The sequence below is a fragment of the Ammospiza caudacuta genome, chromosome 2, assembly GCF_027887145.1.
Source record: "Ammospiza caudacuta isolate bAmmCau1 chromosome 2, bAmmCau1.pri, whole genome shotgun sequence".
Classification (NCBI taxonomy): domain Eukaryota; kingdom Metazoa; phylum Chordata; class Aves; order Passeriformes; family Passerellidae; genus Ammospiza; species Ammospiza caudacuta.
The window spans coordinates 51,177,868-51,198,810 of NC_080594.1; the positions used below are offsets into that span (position 1 = coordinate 51,177,868).

The following is a 20,943-nucleotide window of genomic DNA, read 5'->3' on the forward strand; positions in this document are numbered from 1 at the left end:
CTTTTTTATATGGAAGAGTATGTTCACCACTGAGACGTGACAAAAACAGAAAGCACCAGATATTGTCAGTGCAAATACCTTATATCTCATCTCTGACATACAACTCAGTGATTTACCAAACACTGTCTGAGGCTGTGTATTGGCAATCTTCCTTGACATGGAAGATGCAGAGAAGATGGATGTGACACAACATTGGGATAATGATTCTCCAGAACGCCAAATAAACGTGCAAGCATGGAAATAGGCAACTCCAGCTGAATGCTGTTAGCACATCTTGTAAGAGCTGATCACGGCAGCCACTGCAACAAAGCAACACTCAGTGAAACAGAGTTGAAGCAACATAACAATCACACCACAAGGCAGCTGATGCACATCACCTTGTGCTATGACCCAATGACACTCAAATTCAGCTGATGAACTGGAGAGCAGAGGCATCCCTAGATAATGAATCACTTAATAATACAATAATAAAATATTCTGAGACCTTCACTATTTTTTCCTAAAATCAGTTACAGAAAATACACAAATGAGTCCTAGTGAAGAGTCAGAAAATATTTGTAGATTAGACCACTAAAATATTACACTCCATATATGCATAAATTATTTCTGGAGGAGCACTCATTAATACAATCATATCAACCTTAAGTATCTGTGTACAGACAGAAATTTCAAACAGCAAATTAAACACACACACAAAGGCATGAAAAAGTCAAGAATGGCAGGATGTTTTGAGCATCCCCTAAATTCTCCAAACACCAGAAATCTGCACTAAATACAATATTTTGTCTTTTGGGGGAATGCTGCTTTCATATCTGTTGTGCCAGTAAATAATTGTAAAGCTATGTCTCTCTAATTCCAGATGGATTCCTGCTGTGCATTCTCTCTCCTGGATATCATGAATTATGTAATCTGCAGAATGCAGATCAAGGACATGACTGATGGTCCTTCTGTATTTAGAGTTCCCTAATGATGCCAACATGGGTTCTATAACAATGACCTGGGTACCAAGCACCTTACCCTCTTCTGAGCCCTTACAATCTCTTATGCAGGCAGCAATCACAAGCCACTAGAGAGAAAGAAAGAATATAATTTTATTTGTACTTTTATTAAAAAAGCCAAAGATACTACTCTGTTAATTTCAAAACTGGTGATATCTACAATCTTCCTTATATATCCAACAAACTCTTAGTATAGAAGTTCCCCAAAGAATATATTTTAACAAATACCAAAGAAAGTTCATTACTGCCTCACCACACTCTATCATTAAAACAGGAAACAATGGATTTCAGGGATCTCTGTATTTATGAAGCTTGTGTTTGTTTGCATGGTAGTTGACTTGCACAGTTCATTTATAGCAATCAATCAGTGGCAAAGCTGCTGCAAAGTGAACCACCCTTGAATACAGATTATGCAGAATATTAATTCAGTAATAATTGAGTTCTTGGAGGCTCACAGGTAAAGAAACTAATGTATTATACATCTCACATTATGCGGTGAGAGGTTAGAGGACTTTGAAGCCTTGTAAGACCAAAACCATTAATAGTGCATATTGTATTGTCAAGAGGGAAAAAAACCCCTGAATTTCCAAGACACACAAAGTTAAGATCAACTCAGACAAATGTGGGGGAAAACTGGAAACCTTACAAAGTACAGCCACTCTTTGGAAGCAAACAATCAATACCTGCACTGTTTAAACTTTTAGAAAAGTCACGAAAGTACTGTCAGTGTAATACTGCAGCCCACGGGTAATTAACATGCACTGAGACGTTTCCTTCTTTTACAGACAAAGGTAACCAAAGAGGTGGTTTCATCTATGAATACAATTTCAAGAAATTGCTCTCAGACGACTTTTTAAAACCCCGAACCAACAACAAAATGAAAACAAAAAACCAAACCCACAGATAGAAATCACCACCCTTTTCCACAGGGAACACGTCAGGATGTCCTACCCAGCTTCAAGCTGCTGCTTCAGAAGGATGCAGATCTGTGGATCCCACATTAATCTGCCAGCCCTACACAGATGGCACAGGTGGTGGGGACCTGAAGTGGCCCCAAATCCCTGTGTGCTAACACCACCTGAATGCCAGTTAAGGAGATGCAATCTGGTTTATGACTAAATTCTGAAAACACAGCTTGGTTTTTAACCATTCACACATGTACCCCAACACCTAAAAGTCACCATTTCTGGGCAGTGGAAGGCTACAGACACAGTCATCACAACTACAAATATGGCATGGTCTGAGCTGTTTGTGAAACCTTGCGTTTATTCACTTGCATTACAGAAGAAGAGTGGACTCCAAGCAAAGAAAGATCCCAGATCATCCATGGATACTGTAACCAGCTACAGCTTATATTTGTGAGCTGGACTCCTGTCCTTTGTCTCTCACATGTCAATGATGTAAATTCTCCCATTTTTCTCTCCTTCTGTTTTCCTTCCCACAAGGTGGCCACCCAAGAAATCCCTTGGGTAACTCGGACACGTGTTTTGTGGCAAGGGACAAATTTATTTTTAAGGGAGAAGAAATCCAGGAAGAACAGTATTTAAAACTCCCTTCTCTTCTAGCTCAGAGACCAAGGACTTACCAAAAACTACTGCTAGAGAAGCACTCCACCCCAAACACAGCTGCCACCCTGTGATTTCCTTAACACCACATTAAGACACTTAATGCAGTGTATTTAAACACACCTCTCTGCCCAGGGCTCAGGGCAGCTGGCCTAACACAGCAAGTTCCACATAGTTTGTTTTTTTTTTAAAAACATCATGAAGTACAAAAGGCAGCTGACCGATCATCTGGACTCCACAAAGGATACAGCATGTATCTTTAGAGAACATAACTTTATTTAATAGAAGTTTTTTGCTCCAATATACAAAATAAGGGACTGCAATCCCAATTAACATTTACATAGGTACACAGCAAATAAATTCCACCATTTACAACAACTGACAACTTTCCCACACTCCTCACTGTATTACAGTCAAGAAAAAATCCTATAATGTTTTACATACCAATCAGTTATATTTCGTATTTCTGTCTCTTTCAATTCTGTTTTAAGTTGCAGCTTCTGATATCAGTTTAATGAAGAACTTATAATTATTTCAGCTGCACTAAAAGAAAAACGAAATATGTAATTTGGAATACTATCTCAAAACCCCTATACAAAATAAAAGTCAGTATCTTATAAAAATACATAGCAGGAGTAAATCAGGGAAACAGCAAAAATGCTTTGAATTTTGTTAAAGTATAAAACATTTATCAACTAGCCTCAGCTTCCAGCTACATTAAAACAAAAGAAAAAAAAACAAAAATAAGAAAAGAAAATGAAAAAAAAGACCAAACAAATTAGCAAAAGGTAATATGACAGTTCTTTTGCAATACTGTACCTTTACTATGCAAAGGACTTCATCCTTCTAACATGCACCATTATGCAACTAATTTACCCCTTAAACCTTTTTCTATTGAAAGCCAAAAATAGATGTTAACATTATTTGAATCCTTTCAGAAAAATCCAATCATATTTTTCTGCACCTCCCAGAATATTTAGCCTTTACTTTACAATGCTGGTAGTTTAATCATGATACATAATCGTCTATAAAAGAATTCTAGCCAAACCAAGGCGTTAGAAACTCTGCATCTTACAAAAGCGATTTGTTATAGTATGACAGTTGCTAAATAGCCCAATTTATTTAGTGACCCTGTTAAAGATTTGTTCAACTGAGTGAATAGGTGAAGTCATTTCCTGAGCTAAAAGATACAGGTAAGTAAATAGTCAGTTATAGCAGCAGACAGGAGACATTCTTTCAAAAGTTGTAACAGTACCAATAAAATAACCTTAGAAAATTACAGTAATGTAAAAATCACTAGCTGACAAGGGAGTGACAAGGACATCCAAGACCTGATTGCCATAATCTGGAATGCACATCCAATGACCTTCCAGAAATTACATTCAGCTACTGTCAGACAATGTACTCCTAAGTGAAGAATGTCAAACAGTTCACATTTCTTACAGATCGGGTGTTTTGCCAAGATTTAATTCTTAACGCTGTTTCATAAGCTTAAAGCAAGGTAAACTGCTTAGTTTCAAAAAATTTCCACTATACAAAACTTAAATATTATTACTTTCACAAGAATGTGGTATAACTTCAGTCTCATGAAATTCCAAACCGATTTCTTCTTATTACTCAGACTTAATTTAATGTTTAACAGAAGTTGATCTGCTTTTAGGAGAGGAAATAATATTCTTAAAATTATTTACTTCGATCCAAATCATTCTAATTTGCCTGGAGTATGAACCATTAACAAATCATCAAAGAACTACAAAGACTGGTATACCACCACTGCACCAACGTTTTCTTATTATTTAAGTCTTCTACATCCCTTTTTTCACCCGTTAATGGGAAGAGTCTACTCTGACTTTATTAAATAAAATACCTGAGTTGGATACCAGTTCCTCCAGAAGGAAATCTCTCTGCTGTGTTAAAAATTTTTCAGATATTGTAGGTGTCGCTTTTGTAATTTTTATTGTCTCTCCTTTAATATTTAAACATAATTAGTTTAAATTCAAATTAATATATAAAATTTCCAATACTTGTTAGAATAAAGGACAATACACAAGATCCTAAGTTACAATAATTTATAAATAAAAAATAAACTATTACAAACCAAATCTTTCCCCATACGGAGATGAAAAGCCATAACCTTGACTGATTGTTCCCGATCACACGTTATAAATAATGTAAGCTTCTCCAGAGAAGCAAAGCATCCTTGCCTCCCTGACACCACTTCACACCCTCAGTTAAACCACTTCCATCAAGAAGGCAATTGAGTTGGGCCCAGACATAACTTCTTGCTTACATGTTAACCTTCCAAACCTCACTCTTTCAAACCTAAGCACAGGAAACTAACTTCACAGGGAATCCTTTACCTTTTCTACACAAAGTCTGTATAAAATACAGATTTCTAACGCTCCTAACTGCACCAAACCTGATTCAAAGGTCACTGAAGTCCATGGAAGGCTTCAATGGGCTTTGAACTGGACTGGGACCACTGAGATGGCATTCCCCAAAGAAAAGCTCCTGCAAGTGTGGCTGGTATCTCTCTTTTTGCTTTTATGGGATGCAGTGGAGATGTGTAGTCAGCATGATACCTGAGCAAATAAAATGAAAATGATATAAACATTTTAAGAACCCCAAACTCTTTCCTTAGTTGTGTGCAAACTGTGCTATTGCCCCTAGAGCTCCCTGCTTTCCTTCTCTTCAGTGCTTGCTCCACTCCAGGACAAGAAGATGTGAGACACAAGAATCTCTCTTCACCGCAGCTCCCCCTCAGTCCCGGGACTGATAGAAGAGGATGTAACCAGACTCAGAGTTCTTTGAGATGTCTGATGTCAACCCGTAGAATTCTTCAATAGCTTGTGCATCAATTTTCTGCATGTAAAAACACAAAAAATTGAAGTAGGAATGTCTTGCATAATATACACATAAAATTAGGTTCCACTGTAAAAGTTATTGTAAAACCAAATTAACTTTCACATAATTACATAACACAATAAAATCCAAATAATTCTTTAATTTGTTATGTTTCAGCTTTTCCTCAGCCATCAACTGCACAGAGGGTAGCAGCTATGTATGTTTTATATATAAATTCTTAAGTGTTGCTGTAAGTATTGCTTTAAGTTCCTATGTATTGTAAACTAAAACCCATTTTATCTATATCATTATTTGCCTTGCCACAGAACAGTTTATTAAACAATGGTGAAAGACAGTGGTCATGAACAAATGAGTTTCTTTTTAAAAACCTAAATGGAATGCAAAGCGTTGTACAGTCAAATTGTGCCGCACAGCTCTGCACACACAATTATTGCTCATTTAGACTGGGGTTGAAGCCTCTTTTCATCAGCACACCAGTCATTCTACTTTAAATAATCAGATCCACAAGAGAGGTGCATGTCCTCTGGTTGGGCTTACCTCAACAATATCATCATCAAAAAGCAACCAAAAATCATGACTCTTCACTATTGCAATATAATGTCCTCTGTTAGGGCCACTGTAAAACAAAATGGGGAAAGAACATAAACCATAACTTACATATATGTGGAGATGCATTCCCTTTAATTATTTTTCTTGTAGAAAAGCAGCACTTAACAGTAATTAAAATGGCTACCACTACAATTTCTGTTTGGATGTGTCGTGTTTTTTCTTTTTACTCTCTACTTACATCATCCTCACAATAGTCTTACTTATTATGCTAAATAAAGTATTACTATTTCAAATAAGGAATGAGCAGCACAGGCACTGACAATATAAATGAAATCTCAAAAAGAGTCAGAGAAGTGAAATCAATAAAGCATTCTGATATTTCATAGAGACAGAACAGATCCCAAACTATTTCTGATCTTTAGAAAGAAAAAGCCTGTAGAGCTGCTGCTCATCTCCAGTCTCTTCATCTGGTCCACTGTAAACAGAAACTGAATTAAATGGGCAGCTTAGGAGTCCCAAGAAGCTCAGCAATGAGAAGGGCTCCCAATTAAAACCGTCACAATGCTCAGCCTCTTCAGTTATGGCAGACAAGAAATTTCTCCACGACTGTGCCAGAAAAAACAACCCACCAGAACTGTAGGAGTGCCTTATTTGTCATCAGGTCTCAAGTAAGGAAACAGCACAATTTCTGAAACAGCTGAACCTTACAACTGAGAGTGCACAACCCAGCTGAAGCAGTTCTGGAACTGCCACAACTGGCCAGCAGCACTCCCATGGCTTTGTGCCCAGGTCAGGGAGGGAAGGTGCCATCCCGAGGGAGATGTCTGTGCACCAGATCTCCATGAAAACAGCGTGGGCATCTCCTTCCTGCTCGTGGCTCCAAGAATGGAGAAGTCCCCAAGAAAGCAGAAATTGTCAGAATGGCCAGAAAGATTTTCCCCTGTAATCCAGAACAAGAGTGTCCCAGAAAACTACGGCACAAAGGCTTTTTTTCCAAAATTGTCCAATTTGAGATCTATTTATCGTAAGTCTACTCTTTAGTCATTGTGAGAAGACTGAATAAGTGGAGCAAATTGTCCAAAGAGAAAGCGAAATTAGGATTCCTAGCTATGAAACTGTGATCAGTGCAACCTAATCTAATGTCAAAGTTACCCTGATTTGAGTTTCAGTATTTAACCTTACAATATAAATTATTCTGCAATTCTAGGTGTCAAATTGTAATTTTCAACTTGAGGCTTTTATCCACTCAAATAAGCAGTTTGTAGAACAAGCTGATTTTAAATGTTCTTGAAGCCACAAGAACATTTGTTGAATATAGCAAAATCAAATATAAATCTAACAGTCCTATTTTGAAAGCAGAGAAACAAAGTAATCAACAAAACTCATAATATGTGGATATATTTCAGAAAATGTTGCTCAAGCCTTAAGGAAAAAACCACACCCTAAAGGAAATGATTTATAAATTATTCTTTCTATAATGCTTTCCTTCCTAAGAAAGCTGTTTTCCTTAGAAACTGTTTTTAAATATTATTGTATGATAATGTGTGGTTTGTGGGTTTTTTTTTAAACACAGTTAAGTTCATATAAAGATCTGTAATGTGAAATACAGTCACCATGTTTCACAATGATCTCTCAAAGCAACAAGGCCATAATTTCTGTCAGGACTGATAGCTTTTCCCCACAACACTTTTTTTCCTAAAAAAGTTAGTTACTTTTTACGAGGTCTTTATTTGATTTATATGACACTGGGGAGGCTTTGTGTTGTTCTTTTAAGCACAGTTATGTTTATAAAAAAGTCCCTTGTTTATAGCAGAGTAATTACCTTCCACAATGAACTACCACAGCAACAAGGTCATACATTCTGTCAGGATTGGTGGCATCTCCTGAGGTGTTAAATAAACGAAGCTCTAAAGGAAAAACTACTCTATAAGAGAGTTTTGTGTATCGATGCAGCTGATCCATGTACTTAAATCTCTTCAAATGGAGAGCCAGAATCATAGGCAGCTTTTTTACTTTCATCCTGAAAAAAAGAGCAAAGCCAAAAAACCAGCAGTATTTCCAATATTCATCCTAAACATTCAGTCAGTAGCAAAAAACAAGAAACTTGTTCTACTGAAGTCTTTAAAAACCTTTGCAAGCATTAAAAGAAACCAAAACAATCCGATGTTTAAAAGTTTATTGTGTTGTTAAACTAAAGATTTTTAATGGAGAGAGAACTGAAAATGTATTTAAAACAGTAAGATATACTACATAAAAACAACTGTGATGAGCTCACATAGTATTTTAGACATATAGATCACACAGCATAGAATTCAACTTTTAAGTCTATCTACCCATAGCTTTTCGGAGTTCCAAAAGTAAAACCTAGATCCCACTTGATGTACAGTGCAGGTATTGCAACAGAGCTATTTCAGAGGTCCTGTTCCAGCTGAATTTCCCAGTAAACCAGCCAAGTCAAACAAGCTCTTTAAAATAAGCTTTGTTACACCACTTTGTCACATAAGTATTACTCCCAAGTTTTCCTAGCCATTCATTTCCAAGCCATTCATTTAAAATTTCCAAGGGACACAAATAGCCTGCTGTTATGCACCCACCTCCTGCTATCCAAACAAGATAAGGCTGAGCTCTGGCACAAAAATTTGGTACAAATGTTGCAGCAATGTTTTACAGCAGTCAAAGCCAGAAAGTGACCTAGCTCTACTGAGGGCTCAATGGCCCCTTTCCCCTAGCATGAGGTATTGATATCTCACATCAGTACCTACAAATCCTCCTCAGCCAACCACAGCTGGCCTGGCAGCATCAAAGATTTCCAAATCTTTGGGCAATGAATCTGCCCATCCTAACAAAGCAACCAAACCAGAGCTCTCTACTTCCTGGCACAGCCAAGAGCCTTGGACCAGCACAGCGCTGCCTTTTCAAACTTACAGCCCCAAAAGGCAGCTCAAAAGTCTCTGCAATACAGCCCAGGTTTCAGACAGGTCTATTAAGGCCACACTTTCAGAATGTCAGGAAATTTGTAAAAGACAGCTGGTTTTCAAAAGATAGGGGACTGTGGACAAATTCCTTGGTAACTCACCTGCCCACAAGGGGACCAGGCAATGAAAACAGCTGGAGCAGGGCAGAAAGATGACAGAAGCAACTATTTTTTAGGGTGAGTTATAGTTTGATTATATTATGGCTACAATTTCTGCTCTCTTTTCAAAACTAAATCCTCTCCTTACAATATAACTGAGTTTGGTAATTGGAGCTCTTTCAATGGTGAAGAAATTTGGTACACCATCTTTGCGAGCTGAGTAGTCCCCATCACAGCTAAACTGTTTTATAGAAAAGGAAGAAAAGTATGACTGCAGTGAAACTGAACCTACACCCCACGTGAAACCCAAAACATAAGCAATCAAAGCTGTGTTTTGCCATGGAAGTGCCTACAGTACAGGTTTATGCCAACCCAATTTATATTGGTCATGGCTCACATTACCTCCCACACAGAAAAAGAGCTCAGGCAACAGAAAACAGGCCAGGCCTGAATCCACAACCTCTACCAGACACCAATTAGTAAGCTTAGGCAATGTGTGAAGGCAGACTTGCAGATGAGATATGCAAAATCTGTGTGTGCAAACCATGGTAAACCAAATAACCAGCAGCAGAGGCATAACCAGTAGAGCATGTCAGAGCTCCCAGTCCTTCAGCCAAATATTTCTCAGGTAATAAATAACCACACAGTACACAAATTGACAGGTTTTTCAAAGGTGTAAACAAGACTAGAACTATTAGGCAGACAGGAATTGGTTTTAAACAAACATAATGGTTTTCAGGCTTCCACCGAGCTTCGGATGATTTCCAGGAGCTCTGTCAAGCAGTTTGGCACAAGTAATCAAACATGTTCAAGAAATCAGAAACTCAGTTAACAACAACAGCTACAAAAAGTGCTATCAAACCGAATCGTTCAGCAACTGCAGAAATTATTTCATTTTCAAAACAAAACTAAGTTTAAGAAGTCACATGCAATCAATGACATTGCCAATTATTTTTAATTAGCCCCCGACAATTTGTTTAGACTTGGCTTTTTAACTTTTTCTGGTCTCAAGACTATTCATTTTCTTATTTGTAAAATAAATAATGATCAAAGGAGTCCCAAAACACTTTACATGGATTCTCACTACTCATGGAAAGAGACACATTGAATTCTAGCGAGAGAAAGGAAGGCAAGTTACTTTTAAGTGGAAGAAGAGTAGAAAAACTAAGGGGAAAAGGGTGTTCTCTCCTTTACACAGACACACAAAAGCAGTACCAGAGTATTTTCATTGGATGCATGGGTTATTTGTCTCCTTCCCCAACTGTGATGTACCTTTTATGTGCCTCTTGCTTACTGCGACACTCTTCACAGTAATACTTGTATTCACTGCACAGAGTTTCTGTGTTGCTGAAACCCCTGAGTAAAAAAAACAAAGCTGTAAACACTAATTTTTTTAATATGAAATATCCATATAAATGTACAGTATCAACAAAACAATACACTTCAATCTACATAAGATAGAACTGGCAGCTTATTTCCTGCTTTCTGGGTAACAGGTAAGGGCAAATCACAAAAATTTGGATTTTTGTGCGTACCTTAAACAGTGAGTGATTGAAGTATTCTGCTCCACATCAACTGAAAGGTCTAGGAAGTCTTCATCCTTGCTGCTTACCTGCATGAAAAGAAGACCCAACAGAACAGACATAAGACAAATAATACTAATTTACCTCTGTTTTTCAGTACCACATTCTATTGACAGAATGTATCTTTTACCCTATAATATCCTTTTAAAAAATTTTACAAGTAGCCTTTCTATTTCAGAGATTTCTGTATTTTCTCTTTTTTTTTCAGGAAGGGTGAGGTGTGTATGAGTCTCTGGGTGTATGTAATGCCAGTTCTCTTTATGTTGTGACTTCAGATCAACAATATTAATGCCAAATTTCTTCTACACCTCAGATTTTTCAAAAGAACAGAATCACTGTGATTCTTCTGCTTAGTGCTCTCACTTCTGTTCTTCTCTGACTCCCTTGAACCAAAAGTTATGTATTTGCATGTCACAGTGTACCCAATAAACAGCATGAATATTTTGAAGCCTCTTCCAGGCTAGACTCATACTCCTAAAGGAGCAGCAGACACTAAATTTGGCAAATGAGAGCTTGGTCTGACACAGGCAGAATAGCAGCCAATTCTCAGAAAAATATAAGAGTAACAAGAAAGTAAAACAGAACATTCTAGAAGTAGAAAATAAATTCCACCACAAACCCTGACAAATGATGAAAAAATCCACAGCAGCCCTGAAAACCAACTATGCTATTGAAGTTTTAAAAACCAGTGATGTGCAACCTTAACTTTTGCCTGCTAGTGTGTCCTCTCTGTATCTAAATATTCTCAATGCCACTCATGACAATGGTCTCTGCCTAGATACAGAAGTAAATGCTTTTAGAAAAGATACCTGGCTGCAATTTCTTGACTGAATGCAGGAAAAGTGAAATAGGTACAGGGAAATAATGTAAGTTGAATCTTTTAAACATATGAGATTTATGTTCCCTTTTCAACTCAGAAGGGAAAAAAAAAAAGAGGAAGTGGAAATTTGTTCTCTAATAATCAAGAGATGAGAAACACACAGCTCCTAAGGGCAGTGTACATGGAGAAAAAAAGAAAAAGGCGGATGGTCAAGACATCCATATCTGAGCATTAAGAACACAGGGCAAATCCAAACACCCAGGAAATTAGGTTGAAAGCTTCTGTTAATACCTGTGAGAAGATTGGGCTCCCACTGTTCTGTCCCTAGTCTTTCCAAGAGTTAAGTGTGCATGTCAAAAAACACCACTAAGTTAGTACACATCATTTCTACTGCAATATTCAGATGCTCAAGTATAATGTTTATACTTTTAGAGAGATCACAGAGCACATATGGAAAACTTCCAGAATGTTTAAAGTGGGAAAAAAAAGCCACCTGCACCTTCAGTGTGCTGTACATTTCCTGCATTCAGGGATGTGTTATGGTTTAGTTGTGTGGTCAATTCTTCAAAATATCCCCTTGCAAATCACTCTTGAAATTATCAGACCTGCATTTATAATACTAAGAACTCTGGTGGAAATCATTGTAACTGGGGATTAGGAATGGCTCAGAAAAAAAAAAAAATCAGTTCCAGAAAATACTCTGCTGCTGCAGTCTTCAGCTAGGACAGCTGGAATTAGGGAGTCATGTGATCAGTGTTATTCAGACATGCAATTAGATAATTCTTCCTCTTTTGGTCTAATCAAAGAAAATTACGTGAAACAATACAGATTTCACAGGCAGCTTTATCCTACACAAAAGCTGTAAGGGCAATGGAGAGGAGGGAAAGGATGTGTTCTACTTGGTCAAAAAGAGATTGGTACTGAAAACAGAAGTTTGCAAAAGGACAATTTCCATTCTCTGTGATAATATGGCCTTAAAACACCTCACTCAGGTTAGACAGCCCACTGTGCACTTAGGATCATGAGGAACCATTAAAGGCTTCATTGCAAGAATAGCCAAGTGGAATTTTTTCCATTTAGGTTGGTGATTTATAAATTGTTATTCTTAATTTTTAAGATTCTTTGAGCCTTACTATTTGAACAGATTTTTTCTAACATGAGCTCATACAGTTTTAATTAAAAAAAATTAAAAGCCACTCTGGAATCTTACAAGTTTCCCTCCCCCCACTTTTTGTAAAGGTTCTGTTTCAAATAAACATTACTATGCTTAGACTACAATCAGCAATGCTATATATTTCAATCATCTATAGAATGAAAAGAATGATGGGCATGATCAGAAAACCTCAGCACTTGCAGGATGGAGCCCTGATGTATTCAAAAAGCTGTCTGAGTGCTCCTAACAGGAACATCTGAGTAATAGTGAGGACTTTGGATGCTCCAGAGCTCTGGCTGAAGGGGATGGTGTGCTGTTCCCACGTCAAGGACATCATCTGCACCCACACAGCTCAGCTGCACTCTGATGACCAAAGCTGCACAGAACACAAAGCTCAGAAGGCTGAAACTCACAGAATCCATTATTTCCTACACTTGGGGATTTCACTGGCAATGTGAATCTGCTCACTGGCAAAAAAGCTCTTGCAGCTAGAGACTGCCGTGTGTGCTAAAACAGAAAGCAGTTTTAAAAGAAGCTGAAACAAAGTGTGTGACTTATCCTGGTTAAAAAAAAAAAAAAGATAAATGAAAATCGAGCAGAGCTAAAGGCTCTGTAGGACTCATATGAGAGAGAACATGGGATTTTCCTTACTTCCTTCTCTCAGTCCAAAGCAGAACTGAGCCAAAGAATTCTATGCCTTGTAGAGTCATTTGAACCCAAGAGCAAGACCATCACCTGGAGACTGATATGGTGGTTTTGACAATTCCCTGTATTTCTCTGCAGAAGTACTGGCCACATTTAGCTGTTCAAAATTTAATGAAGCCAATTATAACACTTTCTGGTTTACTGTTATCCTTCCTTAAACTATGAGAGAAACCCGTAAAACCAATTAACTTCTAGATAGTTCTATAAATTAGCCCTAAAATTTACATTCACTTCATCATTCTGCCTCTGTCAAGGAAGGATGAAAGCATTATAAAGAGAAACCACATTAAAAACATGAAAAAACAACTTACAATCCTTTTGTAACATATTAATTTCATAAATTGGCTTAATTCACAACACAAATCTTTGTTAAAGAATCATATCTACGTTCCTTATACTCCACTGTCCATACTTAAACCGAGGATGCATCTTTAGATAGTTCAGTTTTTATCTTTAAGATGGGCTAATGAAAGGGTGCATCTGGAAGGATGCTCTTTTCCACAACCAGGATAACCAAAATCAGAATAAAATTTTGCTCATTTTAGGAACACTGAGGAGGTTTGTCCTATTAGAAGATAATGACTGTCACTTTCAGCAAAGATAGTGACAGTCATTATTAATATAAATATATGCTTTGTATTTAAATATGCAATAATTTTCCAATTTAAATTAAAAATAAACTAGGGCTATCGTCTTGTCCTTAAGAAGCAGAAATTCATCCACTATTGCTTGTAATCTTGTACATGAGCTATTTCCAAGTATTCCTAACATTTTAGCTTATATTTCTAAATACAGAAAGAATCTAAATGCCAACAGCTCCTAATAAGCATCAAAACAATCATATATACTCATTATTTTTTAAAATAATACACTATTCACAGTAATATTGCCTATTTAATATGTCCAAGTGTGTTTCTAAGTGCTCATTTCCAGGTCACTGTGTTTTGGACACAAGCTGACATACTAAAAATACAGAATCTGATAAAATAGTTTCCAGATTACTTTGATTATCATCTTGTTCAGCAATAGCTGAATATTTCTATTAGCTACAGCTAATAGAAAAAAAAAACCTACGCACTGTTCGTAGAATTCTCAAAATTGTGACAGACCTGTTAACTAATAAAATATCAGTGTTTTATCAGTGCAAAGAGCATATCAGTGCTTTAAAATTGCATTAAGGACAGCACCTAGATCAAAATCCTGACAGCAGTAATTCATAATGCCACAGTGAGGAAAGGTAATGATGCCAGTTGTGTCAAAAGACTCAGGCTAAACTCATGTTTCAAGGAAAAAAAAAAAAAGAACAGCTCAAGAACTAGAAGAGAAACAATTGACAGTTGCCAAGAAATACTGATTAGGGAGGGGAAATCCGCTAGAAAAAAATATGGTAGCATGGAATGAGCACCTAAATTACTCATAGTCTGCAGTTACATTATACATGACATTATCAATCTCTTTTCTTTGAAATAAAAGCGATGGGTATTTCTAGAAGACTGAGAAAATTACATGAGAAATGTACAGATTTGATGAATTCCTGCCTTCCAACGTCATGCTGACATATCTGCATTACCTAATTAAGTTAAAGAAAATTGGCATGAAGCTATACAAAAACCACAGCCATTTAGCTTTTTACAATCTCTAAGGAACAGACCATGACAGAATTACTGTAATTTTTCAATTGTGCTGCTTTTACTCTTTCTCAAGTTGGTAAAATCCAATTTTTATGAAATACATTTTTTCTCTTATTGTAGAACCTCTCAAAAATATTTTAGAGAATACTCAGGGAAAGAGTTTATTTCGCAGCATGTAGTATTAGAAGAATTCCTGTGGACAGACATTTAGGGAAGGATCACTTTTCATGAACATGAAGGTATATTTTTTGAGAATCCCAGTCTACTATCAGAGTGCCAAAAGCCAACCATTAGTATCTTGATTTCAACAGCTTTAAATTTAAAAACCAGGAATCCATGGAAACTGATTCATAATACTTAATTATGAGATGCATCAGTAAGTACAACACTAAGTTATTTAGACATTAAATTTGAGAAGGACCTCACACCCTTAAATCACAGAGTTTACTTTGTTTAAAAGTACACCACTTTAGAATTTTCTGATCTAAATTTTGAAGGTGATTATGATCACACCGACAAAAAATCCAACTGGGCATTTTCCTAATATTGACCAAATGTCTCCTCCTACAATTCATGCATCGGCTGCTGGGATGTTCTTACTAACAAAGAAAAACCACAAATATTCACACAAACACAAAGATCACTGAAGAAAGGAACTAATATCTTGTTCTGCTGGGAGAAATGAACCGTGAAGCACGCAGCTCTGAACGTGGCATGTTGGTGCTTACAAAGCCCATGAGAACTTACAGTTTCACAGGTAAGACACCTGGTTTCATTAGTTAACGTTCCCTGGAAGATCTCGTGCACCCAGGTGGGGTCTGGGGGGCTGCTGCTCTCACTGTCTACGGTGCCATTGGGCAGGCGCCCGTTCTGCTTCTCCTGCTTCCTCTCCTCCTGCAAGATGTCCGCGATGGTGTTCAAAAGGTAGTTCAGGAACTCGTGTGCATCCTGCTGCATGTAGTTGTCAAACAGTTCTGCGAGATAAAACACAAGGCTTACTAACTGATCAGTTAGTGCTGTGCTACAGAAAGGTTTTTAACAGAGTCAGATTTCAAAACCAGTCAAGATTTCACATCTTGAATCATTCACAGCAATACGACACCAACCCAAAATGCCTACATGATAAACTAAGCCAAAAAAATAGGGGGTGGGAAGAGGGGACAGCAAGTCAGCTTGCACTGACAGAAATCACTCAGCTGATTGGAATTGTCTGAAAACTGAACCATACTGCAAGAAAAGCAGGGCACAAAAATTCAATGGCCCAAACACAGGTATATATGGGGTGCTGCCAGAACTGGCACAGGTCATTCTGCCCAGCCTCCAGATGCCACTGGATCTCCTACAGAGACTATGCTATCTCTGCCAAGCTTAGGTCAGTGTCTTGGATAACACAGATTCAGTAATAGTTACTTCTTTTCTCTCTGACTAGGAATTGCTAAGAGGAAATTTACCTGCCTATCAAAAAAGCATTCTATATCCCACAAATCTTTTAATGTGCAATTATTTCACTTTGCTGACAGTCCAAGAATGTTCTAAGAGACAGGTCTTCAGTGTACAGGAGTGGATATATGAATGAAAAAGATACTCAGTGAAGTTCAGGTTTTGAAATACAGGCACTCCAGGGAAGCTTTACAGTCATTCACCTGATGGCATCCAGGAATAAACTTCAAATAGAAAAAAAAGGTCTAAGGTTATTAGCTAAGTAGGGAAACCTTGATGCTAATCTAGGTCATTTGGAGAGGTTAAGTAGTGCAATAGGTCAGGCAACAGTAGGAACCATGCAGTTTATTTAATGAACTACTACACTATTTTTGAGACAAGTGAGTTCAATCTAGCCAATTGCAAGGTCTTTATTTAATCAAGTAAATCAAGGCAGGGCAAAAGCTACAAGTCTCTTGAGGTAAAAGACTTCAGAGGTTCTTCACAGTCTACTACCACAGGCCTGTCAGGGCTTTGTGCCCAGTCAGTAATAAGCATTAACTACAGCAAAGTGAAAGCTACAGATTGCTCATTTTACAATTAGAATAAATTTATGCAAATGTAACAGTACACCTCCAGCTGACTTCAAGCCAGCAGCTGCTTCCCAAGCAATTAAACTTTAAGGTCATTAATAGAGAAACACAGAATTGCTTGGGTTAGAAGGCTTCTTAAAGATTACTGAGTTCCAGCTCCCCTGCTCTGGACAAGGATACCTTCCAACAAGACCAGGTTGCTCAGAGCCCCATCCAACCTGGCCGTGAACACTTCCAGGGATGGGGCACCCACAGCTTCTCTGGGCAACCTACTCCAGTGCCTCACCACTATCACAGATGATAATTTCTTCCTAATCTCTAATCTAAACCTGGCCTCTTGCAGTTTAAAGCCATTCCCCCTTGTCCTGTCCTACACACCCCAGTGAAAAGCTCCTCTCCAGCCCAGAGATGTACAATATATCCATGCTGTACTCAGACATTGCAAATAAAGATGGAGCAGCAGCCTTGGAGTCTGGAATACACTAAGACTGTCTCCTCAGTTATCACCCTGGTATAGCTGGATACTGACTGAAGAGACTCTAGAATGGCGTTGCACACCTACCTGGCTCTTAAACTAACTCTTCTTTAAGGCTCAAAATTATATACCCTTACAATAAGCACTTAATAGCATATATGATGCCCGTGTAATTGCAGCCCGAATGTAGCTATTTATTTGTACAAAAGGTGAGAGTATCATCATTAAAAGAGGCCCAAAAATACAAGGGTTGAACTTCTACATCTGACTTCTCTACTGAAGGGTTTCCAATTGCCTTGCTCTGCGTAGTATTTTAGTGGCATGACATAATTACACATTACAAAGAACACTTTCTACAATGAACTTAATGGCTCCTGTGGTTTGCTTTCTGCTTTCCATCTGAATGATTCTCTGCATTTGTTATAACAAACTGTTTCTGTAAATGTATCAAACACAAGCACACTTACCCAAAGTTACGTGCCAAAGAAGGGAATGAGTTTGCTCTGCACGGGCAAGTGATTGTACAGCACCCAAGAGATTTTTTTTAACAATATCATTACAGCTCATGGAGTGCATTTGCTGGAAGAGCCATGTCAAACTAGGAATGTCATCATAATATTTCATTTCTTGTTTTTACTACAGAGATAGTCATCATTTAAATGCTTTTTCAGTGTGTATTCATGGTCTTGGAAAAGACTGCAACAGTCTGAACACGTTTATTGCAGCAGCATTAAGTATAGTACATCATACAGTTTATTTAACTATAGTAATTACTCCTTAAGGAAAAAACATTGTATTTTTATAAAAATGTATCCAAATTGAATAGCAGATTACAAGGCTTCATTTATATTTTAACATCAAATAATTTTCTAGAACATTCTGACAAATTAGGCCTGCAGATAAGAAACAAGAAATGTGAAAAATCCCTAGAAATCTCTTGAAATTTAAGATAATGATGACATGTAAAAAATAATTTGCCAAAACTACTTAGTGGTTTTAAAAGGAGGTCAACTACTTTTATATAAATATATATAAATTCTAAGTCAATTTAAAAAGGTGGGGTGGCTTTAATCTAGATTCTTATGGGCAAGTCTTTTCACAGACTCAGTTTGGGAGACTGATTCCTCCATTCAAAAAATATTTTTTTAAAATAAAGGACAAAGGTTTTACAGTGAATTTTGATTACAAATATTAAACTCCCAGAGAAACAAAACTAGCAAGCAATTTCATAAGCAGATAGTGACAAAATGACAATGCACTTTAGCTCTATTTGAATACACAGAAACAAGGATTCCCTCTCAAAACTGCTCCGGGGTTACAGTCTTACCTCTTGTTTATACTACAGCACCAAGAGCACTTTCTATATAAGTACTCAACAGAGCACAAATACATAGGCATTTAGCGGGCATACACTGTGTCAACTTCAGAATCAAATTATAAATGCTATAATTGTTACACAAGAAAAAAAAAGTTACCATTTTCTTTTCGTAATCTTGTTATAAATTTCTTGGGAGGTATTACTCCAACTTTTTTCTTCTGGGTGGCTATACTGTGGAAGAGATCAGCTAAGCATGTAAGGAGATTCTCTTTTTTTCTTGGCTGACTCTTGTAGGCTAAGACTTTGTCTCGAAATGGTCGACAAAAATAAAGTGCCTGGAGAACTGAATTGCAGTAGCACGTGTTCCCAAACTACAAAATAAGAGAGAGATCTGTGAGTTTGCATGGCATTACTGTAGAGAGGTAAAATTAACTCCAAGCTGTAAGAGAGTGCATAAGCAGAGGTCAACTTTCTACAAATCATTTCTTTCTGACTTTAAGGTAGAAAAATGTATTGACATTGCACAAAGGATTACCAAGTGTGCTGTATGTAAGTGCATGAAACACCTAGGCTAATTTGAACAACACTATTTAATTTTGTCTCACTTAAAATTTAACTTATTGGTAATATTTTCTATGTATTTGGGTCAAAATGTTCAAAAAATACCCTCAATGTCAGAACTCCCAAAATAAGCTCAGGTAAAAATATCTGTCTACCACACATCAGTCACAACAGCAATGAACATGCACAGCATGACCTTGTACTGCAAAGAAATTCAGCTGAAAATGGAGAGTGCCTCACACACTTCAGGAACTAGATTCTCCAAATCTTAATAGCTGTCATCAATGTCTGAAATAACTACTTTAACCTGCTCCTACATTTTCAGTTCTCATTCCAGGGTGACAAGATTTGTTTAAGGAAATTTGTGACATGGCCTGCTTAGAATTCCAAGCTATGGCAGTTGGTAGCCTGAAATCAAGATTGCAGGGAAAAGAGAACACAAATGGGATGCGCACACTTTGAAGGAGACAGGCCACTGGACTGAAAGAGGAAAGTAGAATCGCAAGAAAAGCATCCATAACCCACTTTGTACCAGGACACCCCAGGTGGGACACCCCAGGTGTTCCCTCCTCAGACTCCTTTAGGCACCTGAGGTCACTGATGCTGTCTGCAGCTCCCCCCAGCACTGCAAACATCCCCACCAACCCTGTGAAGGAGCTGTGAGCCATCAGGGGATAAAGCCATCCTAATTTTATGCTGCCATCCTAATTTTAAGCTGCCCTCCTCCAGTGCAACCTATTATCCAACACTGAAAGTGTGGGAAAAATCTTTATGAGGCCTCAGCAAGTAATCCAACCCTTCAGCTGCCTTTACACAACCTGCAAATTGAAGCGCGCACCTATTGCACATATTCTGCAAAATGTGGAAATAACATTCAGATTTATGTTATACAGAGACAGCAGCACATCTAGGCAGCAAATTCTGAGACTTTACCATTGTGAGGGGGAGAATTATATAGCAAAGACTGCCTTCAGAGATATTTTAAGAGCAGGTTCCTTCAATAGAGAAAAAGAACTAAAAGTTTTCACACCTTAGGAATAACAGGAAAGTAAATAGTTTTTGCTCTCTCTCAAGACAAACAAGAGCACCATGCAATTTAATTACAAAATTTAAAAATTAATTACTTTTCTCTATTTTAAACAAATTAAATACAAAGAACTACTTTCTAAATAACCAAGACACACTCAAAGAATAAGTAAGAAGCATATTTTAAAAAATATTAAGATGTCATTAAGGTATCCATATTAAAAAGCGATGAATTTAACATCCATTATTTTTCTTTTTTTAAGCTAGGAAAATGCTTATATTAGCTTCTTTGTGGTCCAAATCTGCAAATAAGTCAATGAACTTAAGAGGAAAATTGGGGCTTTTTACCTTAAAGGAAGCTGATGAAATCACACAGTGGCTTCAGTCAAAACATTTAATATTGTAAGCTGTTTAGGAGTTTATAATTAGAAACAGCCATAAAAAGAGAGCTACATTAAAGTGCTAAGAAAGTTCTTAAAATTTAATCAAACTGGAAAAGAAAACTGCTAAAATTTCTACAGCAAGCATCAAAAGATGAAAAGCGAGCAAATTAGAATGTTCATAAGATTCCAATTTTAAAAAGGAGCAGTCTGATGATAAATTAATTAG

The 20,943-nt window shown here is 37.3% G+C and overlaps 1 protein-coding gene across 3 annotated transcripts in view; it reads right to left on the bottom strand.

The window, feature by feature from the left end:
• Positions 1-2,864: 2,864 nt before the first annotated feature.
• USP12 (ubiquitin specific peptidase 12) overlaps positions 2,865-20,943 on the bottom strand; it is a 32,738-nt gene continuing 14,659 nt past the window's right edge. For 2 of the 3 annotated variants that reach the window (XM_058824647.1, XM_058824653.1), the window contains exons 3-9: positions 18,905-19,118; positions 15,690-15,916; positions 10,586-10,662; positions 10,323-10,406; positions 7,800-7,997; positions 5,966-6,044; positions 2,865-5,425 (exon numbers count right to left, since the gene is read on the bottom strand). In XM_058824647.1, the coding sequence (XP_058680630.1) occupies positions 5,324-5,425; positions 5,966-6,044; positions 7,800-7,997; positions 10,323-10,406; positions 10,586-10,662; positions 15,690-15,916; positions 18,905-19,118 (981 nt within the window). In that variant the 3' untranslated portion in view covers positions 2,865-5,323. The remainder of the gene's footprint in view (positions 5,426-5,965; positions 6,045-7,799; positions 7,998-10,322; positions 10,407-10,585; positions 10,663-15,689; positions 15,917-18,904; positions 19,119-20,943) is intronic. The other variant, XM_058824656.1, reaches the window with a different exon arrangement.